Source organism: Marmota marmota, unplaced genomic scaffold (assembly GCF_001458135.2).
Source record: "Marmota marmota marmota unplaced genomic scaffold, marMar, whole genome shotgun sequence".
In the NCBI taxonomy this organism is placed as follows: Eukaryota; Metazoa; Chordata; class Mammalia; order Rodentia; family Sciuridae; genus Marmota; species Marmota marmota.
In genome coordinates, this window is record NW_025999949.1 from 29,174,646 (window position 1) to 29,189,532 (window position 14,887).

The 14,887-nt window shown below is 41.4% G+C and overlaps 1 protein-coding gene across 10 annotated transcripts in view; it reads right to left on the minus strand.

The window, feature by feature from the left end:
• Positions 1-1,686: 1,686 nt before the first annotated feature.
• The window catches only part of Tmem71 (transmembrane protein 71), a 35,626-nt gene continuing 22,425 nt past the window's right edge, over positions 1,687-14,887 (minus strand). For 4 of the 10 annotated variants that reach the window (XM_048802158.1, XM_048802157.1, XM_048802156.1 and 1 more), the window contains exons 7-9: positions 12,095-12,170; positions 5,349-5,410; positions 1,687-2,197 (exon numbers count right to left, since the gene is read on the minus strand). In XM_048802158.1, coding sequence (XP_048658115.1) covers positions 2,100-2,197; positions 5,349-5,410; positions 12,095-12,170 — 236 coding nt within the window. In that variant the 3' untranslated portion in view covers positions 1,687-2,099. Of the gene's footprint in view, positions 2,198-5,197; positions 5,259-5,348; positions 5,411-6,497; positions 6,701-12,094; positions 12,171-14,887 lie in introns of those variants that run through there. The other 6 variants (XM_048802161.1, XM_048802159.1, XR_007347252.1 and 3 more) reach the window with 5 other exon arrangements.

A 14,887-nucleotide genomic window follows, 5' to 3' on the forward strand; every position in this document is an offset into this window, starting at 1 on the left:
GGCTGCAGTTCTTAGCACCTCCTACCACCATGGGCCATACGGGAAGCACCCTTCTCATTTCGCACAAGTCTTGTTTCCCTACTGGACAGCAAGCTCCCTGAAGGCAGGCAGCCCCCAGCTTAAAGCATTGTGTCCCTGGCTCAGTTCTTGCAGGTAGTATGCTCTCAAAAAAAAAAAAAAAAACAAAGAAAAAAGAAAAGAACAAAGAAAGAAAAGAAAAAAAGCTGGTTGAATTTTAAAAGTTGAGTTACTCTCTATGGATTCTTTTCACACTTTGATCTACTTTCCCAACCTTTTTGGCATCTTGTTGAGGGATAAAGTATGCAGAGTTTGGAAGCTGAGAGGCATACTTTCTGCACAAATCTACATACGAACCAGAATTCCTTCACACATATAAAATGATCACACATACCATCCCACCACCCTTGAAAGATGCTAAGGAACTAACTCTGATTTGAAAAAGGTAAATAAGGGGAGAGAGGTGGGCATTCATGCTCCCTTTCCTATAACATCTGAACACTGGGTAATCAGACAGTAGATGTTTCCCTGTACAGACAGCCCCACGAATCAATAAAGAAGATATAGTTGAACTAGAATTTCATCACTTTTCCATCCTTAAAACGGTAAAGGTCTAAGCATTGAGCAGAAATGGCTACTGATGGCATAGATACTGTGTCCCTTTTGATGAAGACTTCGACACCACCCTTGAAAAAGTTGTCCCCCGAAAACCCAAAACTAAAAATGATGAAGCTTTAAAATCAACCATCCATTGGCAGGAAATGTGGGAGACTGAAGGAAACGCTGGACTTCACCACAGGAATGCAACCCGCAAAACTCCAGCTGAGGAAGCCACAAGACAGAGCACAAGACAGAGGATCCAGTTTCCATCAGAAACAAACTTCAAAGGCTGGGGACGGGGTGGAGGTTGGTGGAGGAACCAATGCACTAAAGAGACCTCAAAGACACGTGAGACCAACCAGCCAACAACAGGAAGGGCTGTGTGTTGGTCTGGAGGGTGCACAGTGGAGAGGGAATAGAGGTAAAGGTACAGAAGTAATTACCATGGAAATAAGGACAGTGGGAGTTCCCAGGGTGGGGCTTTCCAAGGAAACCTGAAGCCTGCCATATGGCTAGCTAGGTTTTGTCTCTTTTCATGTTTGATTCTTAAAAGGGTCTTTTCCCTATAATAATTTATTAATTCACACTTTGTTTAACCTTGTTTTCTGTATTTTTACAATAAAAGCTTTTAAAAATGTCTGACCCACCTGTTTTAGAGTGACCGGAGCCTACCTACACACATCATCTCACAGGTGCAGGGCCTCATCTGTCTTCTTTGTTGTCAACACCAGCAAGCCTGGCTTTCAGCACATGGTTGGACTAAATACCTATTTACTAAGTGGATGAATAAGTGAGACTGTAGAATCAAACACACAGTGGATTTTGACAAAGGCTTCAGCAACGCCTCAGATTCCCAAGGTGTGCACTCCAGACCTTTGCTGGGTGTTGAGGACATCTACAGTGTCACATGGGACATTCAGCCTTTTCCCAGTCGAACCAAGACACGGTGATATTCTTTTGTTACAGGTCGGTCCAGGTCACCTTGGTGGGCAACTGAATGTCCCTAACCCACTTAGAGGACAGAAAGTTTCGGTGTGGAAAGAAGGACCAACTGGCACAATGTGACACTGAATGTGCAAACTGCATTTCTTTACTTCCCAGCTGGAATTGATTACATGAACTTATTTTCAGTGGCCAATTAAAGCAGGACAGTAAGGCACAGGTTCCCACCGGCTAGCACACCCAGGAATCCACCCTTCTACAAGCCCCACACAGGATTCTCCAGTGAAAATTAAAGCTTGAGAACCAGGGCCTGAGGGAATGACAGGGCCATTCACTCCAGCGCTCTGTTCTCTCTCACCCACCCTCGTCCTTTCCTTTTCAACCACCAGTGTTCGCAAAGGAAAAGCAAATTCATATGATTCTCATAAGCATGTTACTATTGTGAGGGGAAACTGAGGGTTTAAACAGAAGTCCCATAGCCAAATTTGTTTTTTTCCCCCTCCATCATCCAGCTGCTTACTCCCTTGCAAATATAACAGTCAATTCCAAGCAGACTGCCAGTTGGACAATTTCCGGATATTCAGATGCAAGAGATTCATCAGAGGCATTCCTAAATGGTTGTCAAATTCTGGCAAACCTAGATTGGAGAAAGGAGAAAAGAAATGCATATTTCATCTACATGCATAGGAAATGCGATGTCTAATCACACACATGCAAAACTAGTTGAAATAGTCACAACTAGGAAGACTGGATGGAGCCTCAAAGTAACTTTCTGTTTTTGTTTTCTCCCAAGTTCTCGATGTTCTGTCCTCTGAAAGACCAGGGAGGTTGTCACCCCTAAATCCAGCTTGATACTTAGTTAATAAACGCTTTCCTGTTTTCTCGTCCACTCCCAATAGAACAGCTTAGAAGATACCTGTGGGTTTCCCCTGCATTTTCATTCCCTAAAGTTGATTCATTCACCCACCAAGTATTTGGAAATTACTTACTCTATCTAACAGTGGATGGAACAAATGGGGCTCCTTTTGTTACTAGGAGGTGGTAAACATGTAACACGTGCACCCGAAGCTAACACAGTGTTGGCGACAGGGGATACCTGGGCGTCTTTATTTTCAAGGGATGCTCCTGACATTGGTGAACAAGATAAACAGCCCCACGAAGGCAGGCTTTGAACTGAAAGAAGAAGGCAGTTGGAATAGAATTTCCCAATGAAGGGAACGGGATATGACCCCAGGAGAACAAAACGTTGAAGAAGAGGCAGCTGTTCTCTTCTGAGCTCCCAGGGAGCAGGAAGGGCGTGGAGGGCTGCTGGGCTCCTGTTCACTGAACCCCACTCGGTGCTCACCGGCCACTTCCTTAGAGTCTCCTCAGTGGTGTCAGAGGAGGCTTGAGTCCTCCTTGACTCTTGGTATGAATAATCATGTATTTGGCTTGTTAGCTCTGGATATGTTTATGTAAGAGAAAGAGGCTGGCAAAATCTTTAATATGCAGGCACAGAGCTCTTGCTATAAAGGAAGTACTTCAAGAAATGATGCTGTGCATACCTTCAATTTGATGAATATTTATGGAGTGCCTATGAGTTTCAAGGCACGGGGGTGAATACAAAAATGGGAGTCAACAGTCCTTTTCCACAGATCTCAAATGCAAGAATGTGTTGTATACAAGGCCAGGTGGGTGGGAAACCGGAAAATATGGAGAGGGGATGAAAGAAGTCAAATTATGTACATAAATAATCAAAGAAGAAATCCTATTCTAGAAGTGAGGCTGTAGATGAAAATGCTTATGTAGGAAATAAATGTGGTCCTGAGTTGCTGTTTTCAGTAGAGAACAGCAAGGAGCTCAAAGCAGCAGAAGGTACTGAGTAACCTGTAGAGAACCGTGCCTTCTCCTCCAGGAAGCCCTCCCAGCCTGCAATCCCTGTCCCTGCTAGTGTAGAGAATTCTCCCTCCTGCTGTTCCCTTGGCCTCTGTGCCAGCTTCACACTTGCACTTACCATTAGAATTCAACTCTATCTTGCCCTTTACATGTGTGTTACTCTCATCAGACTCTGAATTCTTAAGCCTGGCCAATATCTTGGTTTTGCAACCTTGTCATCCATAGTAGAGACTCCATGAATCTCAGCTAAGCTGAACTGGGCATCCCAGGTAGAATAGAACAGAGCCTAATTCTCAGTAAAGATCTGGCAGGTTAAGAACTGCTACTTCAGAAATCAAGGGGGTAAATAAAGCATTTTAGGAACTGTCTTCCCAAGATTCTCATAATTAATGATCAAAGAATTTCCTGGAGAGTCTGTTAAAAATGAAGACCATTCCCTCACCCCCAAACTTTGATTCAGAAGGTCTGGAACCAGGATTCAGACCCTGTGATTTAGATCAACTCTCCTGCTGGTTCTAGAACAAACAGTCCCATGCACACTTTGAGAAACTCTGCCTTCACCTAGAGCTTCCCTACAGAATGATAACTGTCTTTCTAATTACTTGTACAAGCCAATCTAAAGAGCTAGAGAGAAGGAATTCATACAGGTCTCACTGTCTGACAAACTATGATCATGGTTTCTCTTCTGGAAGTCAGGTTTTAATACAGATCTTGAATGACAATCTTTTGACTATTCATTTCTGGTAGTCTAGTCCTGATTCATGGTCACCTCTGTGTACAGATCTGAGCACAGACCTGCGGTGAATGTCAGGGTCAGGCATACCTAGAGCTTGTGCATAGATTTAGAAAGAAACCTGCAGTCTGAGGAAGGAACATGGGTATCTTAGAAGAGTTTTACACAAAGGTCATTAATTTGCAAGGGTTTTAGAATAAGAATTTTTGTTGTTGTTGTTGATTCCCAGACCCGGTTTCCTAACTATCAGGTTAAACAAAACTTAGCTCTATCAGTGACTGCCCCCAAGATGCCTGAATGGCCTAGAAATTATTGGAAGTGTCACTCAAAGTGTCAGTAAATCTATATTGCTCAGAGTGGTAAACAAAATAAATCTTCATTCAATCCCATTTTGATTTCACATTTAATACAAAGATTTCAAAAACAGGGAATCGCAGTGTCCGGAGCAAAGACCAATCAACTAATTTGAATTGCAGACCTCCACCTCCAAGCTGTGGGAGAAGGTAATTGACATGGGCCGTCTTGCAGTGGGATGGCACAGTGTGGACTGTCTAGAGTCCTGAGAGCATCTCATCCTTTGAAATATGCTGCACCAGAGCAGCCAGCACACAGGGGCATCATTAGTGGGTTAGTGACGGCAGAGGAATTGCAGTTCATAACAGAACATCTAGTGGGCAGTTTGCCAGCTGTTTGGAATAACATAAGATAAATGTCTCTTAAAGTGGGTATTTATAAAGTGCAGGGCTATGAGTCTTTAAAAGCCCCTTTCAAAATCATTGGAAAGGTCACTTATTTTCATATTATTTCCTAAGTCCTTCTGCCTTAAAAATTAATTCAATTTTGATGGAAGAATTTGGGAGGTGGGATGATACTATCAGATTGACTGAAAGTATTGTTCAGGAAGAACAATCAGGATCTTTTCTATATGTAGTCATTGCCAACTATTACTCAGCAGAAACCATTCTCAGATATCAGGTGCCAGCCTGGCATCTCTGTTCAGAGGAAGAGAACAGTGCAGGCAACACTCACCAGGCATGGGCGGTGGCTTTGAAATAGCTGGCGAGGCTGAGGAACAATGACTGGACAACATCTGGGGCGGAAGGGAGAAACATTGTTAAATAATTTAAATGACCAAAATTCAAATGAAATCAGAGCAGCAGTTTGCAAAACTGTTACTTACAAGCAATTGTTATCACCAGCATGCACGTGAAGACATTGGATAATACTCCTCCAATCCACCATCTGAAACAACAGGATCGCTGCCACTTAGCATGTAATTATGCATTTCCAACATGCAAGATGGCCTTTTAGACTTAAATAGACTTATAATTTCCAGATTTACTATAAAACTACAATAATACAGATTCAGTATTGGAAAAAGGATAGACAAATAAATCGACGAAAGAGAACTGGGAGCCCAGACATAGGCCCATATGGATGCAGTAAAATTTACTTTTTTCTTTTTCTTTTTTTGTACTGAGGATCCAACCTAGTGGTGTTAACCACTGAGCAATATCCCCAGCCCTTTTTTATGTTTTAACTAGAGATAGGATCTTGCTGAGTTGCTTAGGGTCTCACTAGTTGCTGAAGCTGGCTTTGAACTCACAGTCCTCCTGCCTCAGCCTCCCAAGCTGCTAGGATTACAGGCATGTGCCACCATGCTTGGCTAGTAAATTAACTTGTGTGTGTGTGTGTAGTACTGGGGATCCAACCCAAGGGTACTTTGCCACTGATTTTAGCAGAAATGCAAAGGAAATTCAATGGAGAAAGAGTAGTTTCTTCAACAAATGATATTGGAACAATTGGTTATTCACATGCAAAAGAATGAACCTCCACATATTTACCATATCTCACACAAAATCCAACTTAAAATGAATGATAGACTAAAATGTAAACTGTAAAAATATATAACTTCTAGTGTAATACAAGGTGAAAAACTATGTGACCTTGTGTTTGGCAATAAGATTTTAAATACAACACTAAGTCCCCAATCTCTCAAAAAAGATCAATTAATTGGATTTTATGAAAAAATATTTTTAAAAGTCCTCTCTGTGAAAGACTCTGGTAAGATAGTGAAAAGACAAGGTATAGTTTTGTGGAAAATATTTGCAAATAATATATCTGACAAATTCTAATCACAATATATAAAGAGCACTTAAAACTCTATAATAATAAAGCAACCTACTTAAAAATGGGTGAAAGATCTGAACAGACATCAGACACCTCACCAATGAAGGTATTCATATGGCAAATACATATAAGAAGCTATGCCCAGTGTCATTTGTCATTGGAGTAATGCAAATTAAAACAGCAAGACTCCTCTCCATACCTATGACGATGGCTAAAGCTCCCCAAAATGACAATAACAAACGTAGACAGATGCAGAGCAACAAGGACTCTCATTCATTGCTGATCTGAGTGAAGTGGCACAACACTTTGGAAGATGTTTGGTAATTTCTTGCAAAGCAGCTCCTCTTGTCACCCAGCAATCACTCTCTCTACTGCATACCCAACTGAATTGAAACCCTGTCTCTATTAAAAAAAAAAAAAAAGAAAGAAAGAAAAGGTTTTCTTGTCAAAACTTTATCCAAATTTGTCAAAAACTGGAAGCAACAAAGATGCTTTCGACAGGTGAATATATAAACAATCCATGGTACGTCTATGAACTGGGCTGTTAGAATGACACATTTCTTCTTGCTGTAGGTTGGTACCTCTTCTTACAAGAAGGATGTGTCGCAGAGAAGGTGAAAAGATTTCTGCATTAATCATATGTTAACAACATACCCTATGAGAGAAAGTTTTTTTTTTTTTTCTGGAAAAGTAAGGAAGTGAAAGCAGACAGGAGTGGTGGGGAGAACTATGGTTCCACGTGGAGTAAAATTCAATGTAAATTCCAAGCTTTTATTTCTACCCCTTATCCTCTTTTCCTTGCTTTATTTTTTGCAATGGTTACTTCTAGATTTACCATAAAAATAAAAAGGAATGAGCTATTAATTCATGCAACAATATGAATTCATCTTAAATGCATTTTGCTATGTGACAGAAGGTAAGGCAAAAAGGCTACATACTGAATAACTACGTTCTTAAAGAATTCTGGGAAAAGATAAGGTTATAGGAACAGCAAACAGATAAGTGGTTTCTGGGAGTTTAGGGAGGAGGAGCATTCATCTAAGGAAGCACAGAGAATTATTTTAGTTGTTGAGGCTGGCCTTGAACCTGGATTGCTCTCTGTCTCAGGCTCCAGAGTTGCTAGGATTATTGAGGTGCACCACCATGCCCAGCTATGGGCTCTTTTTTCAGTGATTAAATGGACTTAGGAAGTGGTGATGGTGGCATAACTTTGTGAGTGCACTAAAAAACTACACTTAAAAAAAATAAATACCAAAATAAAATAAGAAACTTTTTAAGATACAGCAAACAGCATTCTATAAATATTTCACAAGTACTATTGTATGTTCAAGATAAATTCCCAGGAAGAATATAGCCTAGTCAAATGGGACATCCTTAAGTTTCAAAGAAATTGTCAAAATGCCCTAGTTAAGGGATTTTAAGTATTAATGATTAAAAATTTCATCAGGAATGTAGAAGCGCATCTGCTACCTCCCAGCCTTGCCAAAAATATGTGATCAAATATTTGGATTTTTCCAATCTGATGGGTGATTGTATCTCAGGGTAGTTATTTTTTTAAGAAAAGAATAATTCCTTGGTGATTTTGATTTTCAAAATGTAAATTATTTAAGATTAAAAAAAATAAGTACAAAAGAGAAGAAAATGTCATTTTTAAAAAGCCACTACCCAGTACCCTTCATGATTAAAATTTGATGACTGTCTTTTCCAATATCTCTTCTATGATTTTCTACAACTTTTTTCTCTAAACTGAGCTCTAACGTATGCACTGTAGAGAATAAAAATTGCACATTTTGATTTTGACATTTTAACATAAGCCCCTGTAAATGCTATCTAGATTAAGATATAGAATATATTCAGCAACCTAGAAGGTTCCTTTGTTGTTTCTTCCAGTTTAACCACTATTTTTACATCTATAATAATTCATAAGCTTTATCTTCTATTGAATTCTACATAAATGTCATCCTACAGACTTTGTGTCTATCATTTTTTTTCATAACTTCTTTTATTTCAATATAACCATTTCAAATATGCTGTTGGAGATATATATTTTCTCATTTTTCTTTTTAAGAGCTTTTATTAGTGCAGGGTAGTTACATATAATAGTGGGGCTCATTTGACATAATTATGCATGCATGGAATATAATTTGCTCCATTTCAATCCCTAGTCTTCCTCTTTCCCTCCCCAACTCCTGCCCTCTGTTCTCCACTCTACTGGTCTTCCAGTATTCCAGTGTTTATTGTTTTTTAGGTGCTTTATAGATATATGTAAAGGTGGGATTCACCGTGGAATACTCATATATGTATAGCATGATTTGGTTAATTTCATTCCACACTTCCTCTCTTTTCCCATCTCTGCTTCCTCGCCATCAATCCTATCAATCCCCTTCCCTGCTCCACTGTTCTCCCTTCTATTTTCATGGAATTCTCTCCTTTTCCCCTTATTTTAATCTAGCTTCTGCATATGGGGGAAATATTCAACCTTTAAATTTCTAGGTCTGGCTTATTTCACTTAGCATGATGTTCTCCAGATCCATCCATTTACCAGAAAATGCCAAGATTTCATTCTTCTTCATGGCTGAGTAATATGTCAACATATCCAAAAGCCACATTCATGCTTTTGCTCATATCATTAGCTCTTTTGTTAAATGATTCTTAAATAAACTATTTTTTTTAAATCAGTGTCTCGTGGATGTCCATGATGGTGAGATTCACTGTGGTATATTCATATATGCACATAAGAGAGTTAGGTCAGAGCTATTCCACTGATATCCTCTTATCATGTCCCTTCTCCTTCCCCCTCCATCCCTTTCTTCTGTTCCACTGGTCTTTCTTCTATTTTGATGGAATTCCAGGCCCTCTTCTTCTGCTTTCTCCTCTCTCTCTTCTTATTTTGGATTAGCTTCCACATATCAGAGAAAATATTCAACCTTTGACTTTTGAGGATTGGCTTATTTCACTTAGCACGATGTTCTCCAGTTCCATCCACTTACCAGCAAATGCCATGATTTTATTCTTCTTCACATCTGAGTTATACTGCATTGTGTGTATAGACCGTATTTTTTTTATCCATCCCTCTGCGGAAGGACGCCTAGGTTTGTTCCATAGCTTGGCTATTATGGATTATGCAGCTATACACATTGATGTGGCTGAAACCCTACGGTATGCTGATTTGAGCTGTACTGGATACTTATTGAGGAGCGGGATCGCTGGGTCATATGGTGGTTCCATTTCTAGTGTTTTGAGGAATCACCACTCTGCTTTCCAGAGTCATTGATTTTCCGTTCCATCAGCCATGTATGACTGTGCCTTTTCTCAGATTCCTCACCAACACTTATTATTATTTGTATTCTTGATCATTGCCATTCTTACTGCAGTGGGAAGAAATCTCAATGTAGTTTTGATTTAAATTTCCCTAATTGCTAGAGATGTTGAACATTTTTTTCATATATGTTTGCCATTTATATTTCTTCTTTGGAGAAGTGTCTGTTTCGTTCCTTTGCCCATTTATTGAGTTATTTGTTTTATATAATAATTTAGATAAATAGAAAAATTGAATAGTATGTACAGAGGGCTCCCAGGTGTCTCTCAACCACCTCCCTTTATTACGGGCATCTTATATACTATCCTGCATTCATCACAATTAAAGAACCAACGCTGGTACCTGACTATTAACTCCACGCTTCATTTGAATGTCCTAATTTCCCTACTTCCCCTTCCTGTTCCAGGCTCCCATCCAGCCTTCCCCACTGTGTTTGGTCATCAGGTCTCCTTGGTTGCTCTGCGCTGTGGCAGCTTGGCTTCAATGACCTCCATCTGAGTGAAACTGCTCAGATCATGTGGAGAAGATCCCCTAGTTTGGGTTCTCTGCCTAAGTTTCACATGACTGGGTTTTGGAGGACCATAGAGTGGAGTGCCTTGCCCAGTGCATTGTCCCAGGCACCCGAGGTGGCTTTGGCCAGGTGTTGCCACAGTGAAGTTGCCCTTCCCCTTTCCTTACTCCATTTTTGGAAGCTAGTTTCTAAAAACAGTTCACCCCTCCAGGGTTGGAGGGTAAAGCTCTACCTCTAAAGCAGGGAGGGTTCACATAAATCAGCCTAAGAAACACGATAATAATCCCGCTGCTGAGCCATCTCTCTGGGCCACCGTTCTGATAGAGCGCTTTGTGCTCTTCCAACGTGGGACGCACAATGCAGAGTTTTGCAAATTTATTTTTAACCCTAGGACCTCCCCCTTCTTGTTCTCTTGGTCCCATTGTACTCTAAAATTGCTTCTCAAACCTCATAATTAACTGGGAAACTTGTTTTAAAATTCCACTTCTCACTAGACCTAAATCAGTGTCTCCAGGGACAGGATCTGGAACTTGGTGTTTAAAAAGCAGCTTGTCGAGGTGTCTGACCCTTGAGTGGCAGCCCTTGAGAGAAGGCAGCATCTGCTAAGAGTGAGGACTGCAAAGCTCCGGACCAGACGTCTTTGCTTCATTGGTCCAGCAAATATTGACAAGCCCCTGGCATTGGGGTTCAGAAGTGGAGGAGGCACACTGCATCTCTGACACTGTCACTCATACTCATGAAGGGACAGGTAGGTCATTAATATTTAGAGAAGTGAACCTAAGACAGGGAGGTGGTGGTCAAGGCTCTGAAGAAAAGTGAAGCAAGGAGTGTGTGTGACAAACGGGTGTGCTGCCCATGCAGGGTTGTCAGGAAAGGCCCCCAGGATGATGTGACATTTGAACAGATTCCACAAAGAAGTGAAGTCACATGTTATGAGGCTGTCTGTACAAGACTTGTGCTAAGCAGAAGAAACAACGAGTGCCAAGGCCCTGAGGCATGACTAGATTTAGGGCCAAAGGGGCTTGTTCACTGTCCTGCAGTGGCTGGGCAAAGAAAGAAGCCAGGGCAAGGACACAGGGGAAAGACAACAGAGCAGAGACAGCTGTAGTCAGAAAGGAGCTGCAGTCCCACGTGCTCTGAGTGGACTTCCCTGAAACTGACCCTTCATCTGTAAAAGGACTGTGAATGCTGTCAGAATCAAGATGGAGTCACTTGTGTCAACTCTAACAAAAGTTAAACAAAGCTGGGACGTGAGGAAGCAAGGTTCCCTAGGCATGATTGCCTGGTAGTAATTATCACAACACTCTGCCAGAACTACAAGACACAATCTTATACAAAAAAAGTACTTCTTATGGACATTTGTCCAGGAACTCTGTTCAACTTCAGACTAACGTCACCATTACTACTAGCCATTGTGGTCAAAGATTATTGTTTCAAAATATCGACTGTTATCCTCTTCATTTTTGCCTTTAAAAACCTCCCCGGCCTCCATCTATTTGAATATGTTCAGTTGATGATGGCACAAGTGTTCCCATCGAAACACTGCCAGTCCTGATGCATTGTTATTCTTTGGAGAATCTCTTACTGATTATTCTTTTTTAGATCAACATAATGTAGGACAAAAAAATTACAATTGGAAAAAAGGAGTGCACTACTGGGGACTTCAAGTGCTCTCGGATTCTGGGAAGGGACACTTGGATTATCTGTAGTAGGAGTCGCTGAGACTTTACACAAAGGATACACATGGTAGAATCCAATTTTAAGCGAGACACACTGGCTTTTATGTGCTTTGCTAGAGGATGAGAGGAGGGAGGGAAGAGATAAAAAAAAGACACCATGATACATACATGAGCAGATCTTGACCACAGAGCTGCCTAAAAATGCTCTGAGGAATAAGGCAAGGAAATCATCAGCTACACTCCATTAATTATGAAATACTGCTGCATGAAAATAAAATCTGAATTACCTTGCACATAGAGAAATGATGAAGCCTGCTGTAAGCAGCACTGCCTGAAAGGAGACACCCGGAAACACACTGGTTTCTAATAGGAAGAACAAAAATTAGTGGATCAGAAATCATGGCTGATTAAATCATCTTAGAACAACAAAAAAATAATACTAAACCTTCTCTACACACACACACACACACACATCAAATGAATGTCATCTTAAGCAATGCTAGGGTTTGGATATGAGATGTCCCTGTTAAAGCTCTGTGTAAAAGCAGGAATGTTCAGAGGTGGGGCATGGATGGAGGAGGTGGGTCACTGGGGGCCTGTCCCTGGTGCACGCACCCAGTCTTGCTCTCTGTGCTTTCTGGCCACCATAAATGGGACAGCATCCCTCTACCATACCCTCCTGTCATGATGTTCTGCCTCACTTGGGACCCAGACCAACGGAATCTGTGGACCCTGGACTGAACACTGGAAACCATGAACCAAAATAAACTTATTCTCCTTTCAGTTGTTCTTGTTGGGTATTTTGGTTACAGTGGTGAGAAGCTGACTAACACAAGCAATTTGTCATAAGTAATGATATAAAATCACCTAACGTTATACAGGGCCATTCATTAGACAATTAGGCAAATTATCAGTTTTGTTTATCACTATAAAAGACTATGTTACACACTTCAGGGTTGCCTGTTGCTTTAATGTCAGGCAAAGGCTTTGTGGAGTTTATGCTAATGTCAGAATGATGATGACAATGATGGTACAAACAATCATAATGCCTAAAATCAGTAGAGGGCCTTTTAATTCACCAATAACTTTCACACATCAGTTCATTTAGTCAGCACAACAACTAGGTGAGGTGGGCAACATTGTCTTAGCTCTGCAAGCAAGAAGACCAAACTGAGAGAAATGACAAATGATCCAAGGTCACGCAGCGATGAGACGCCAGAGCCAAGATGTAGAAACCACATCTAGACAGAACATAATGTTTTGTCTGAAGTGGGGCAGGGAAAGACAATTGCAGCTTTGCATACTGGCAGTCTCTACAGACCAGAACAGAGAACATACATTATGAAAGAGTTTGTCCTTGCAAAACTCTCCACAATCCGCAGAACATCTCAGTGCTGTTGAGCCACAGTGGAAGTGGCTACAGATCCTCCAGCACTTCTAAGCAGGAGAGTTCAGTCAATCATGAACCTCAGTGGGACCCTAATTACCTAAAGAGAAGTGGAGCTGGCTTAAAGATTTCTACAGAAAACTTGAAGGAATCTATAAACAGACCTCAACTTATTTTTTTTGCCAAATGCTTCCAAAGCTCAGTTTTACAACAGTTGTTTGAAACTTGGAATGACTTTATGAATGTATTTATTTTTGCTATTTAAGCTATGAATGAGGATTGAATCAGCTACAAAAATTCCTTAGCCCATCATGTGGGTGGAATACTGAAAACTGGCAATTGAAAACGTAGCAGTAGCAAATTATTTGCTGAAAATATATGGTATTGATGTATACTGTGAATTAAATAAGTCATCGTGGGTTCAATTGAACCCTCCACCATCTTTCTAAAGTGGGTTTCTATTCTTTGCCTCCCCCGACTTCATGTGGAATTTGGAGAACATTTCCTGAGAGAAACAAATCCAACTTGACAACCTGCAAATCTCTCTAGACTTAGACACTGAAGGATGAATGGATGTACATATGAGTTCCACAAAGAGAGGGGTTGTGTCACTTTGGGCCAGTTTTCAGGCCCCTTCCTTTAGCAGCCATTTGCTTCGTACCTATTTTGGTGAAGCGGGTCTAACCCCTTGGGCAAGCCTGCCTCCAGCCTCCACCCGGCCCTGAACTTCCCTCCCCTGATTCCCACACCTTCCTTCCCGTCTCCCTTACCCCTTCCCATCTCCCTTACCATTCTCTTCACACTGAATTAAAGTTTTTGTTCTACACTCTGTTTCTCCCACAAGGCTGCACGCTGCACTTCCTAATCGAGGGGACAGCACCCGCGGTTTACTTGAGGAACCCCTCTCCTGCTCTCTCCTGGTGCACAGTTTGGGTGGGCTAGTGGGCGTCTTTGATTTCCCTCCCAGCATTTAAACCCTTCCAAGGTTTTTGGAGCTTCACATACTTATCTACAAAATGACCAGTTTCTCCATGTAGGTGAAACCTTTCAAATACCAATAAAACTTAATTCTTGGCCTCCCGTCATAACTCCACTGAACTGGAAATTAGAAAAGTCCAGGTACAAATCAACCAGGAAAATGATGGCAAGATGGCCTTTAAAAAGCAACACCCACAGAAAAGAAGAGACAAGAAGAGACGGAGATGGACAGACTCCTCGACCCTATGCCTGGGAATTTTCATTAACGTAAACCCACAGATTCCATGACTGAGCAGTCCACTTTGAGTCGAGACTTCAGAATCAAAAGCTTTGACTGACAGAGATGAGGCTGTACACACCTACCCCCAGCACCTGGAATAGCACCTGGTAGAGAAGACACACTCAGAACCTACACTTGAAGGACTGCAGAAAGATGGAGACCTTGTCCCCTCCAGGATCCAGAGCTCAACGAGGAGGAGGGAAATGCGTGTTTGACTAGAGGTGTGCATACTGGGTGCTAGGGAAGTACAGGGCCACCTCCAGTGGCCAGAGGGGCAAATAAGACCCTTTAATGGACCATGAGGAAGAGCAGGGGTGCTCCAGGTACAGCAGGTGGCACTGACAATTCAGACAGCAGAGAGCAGCCATTTCTCCTTGCCAAACTTTGCCAACAGTACCAAGGTTGATTTGGCCTTGCTGAGTCAGTACTCTTATC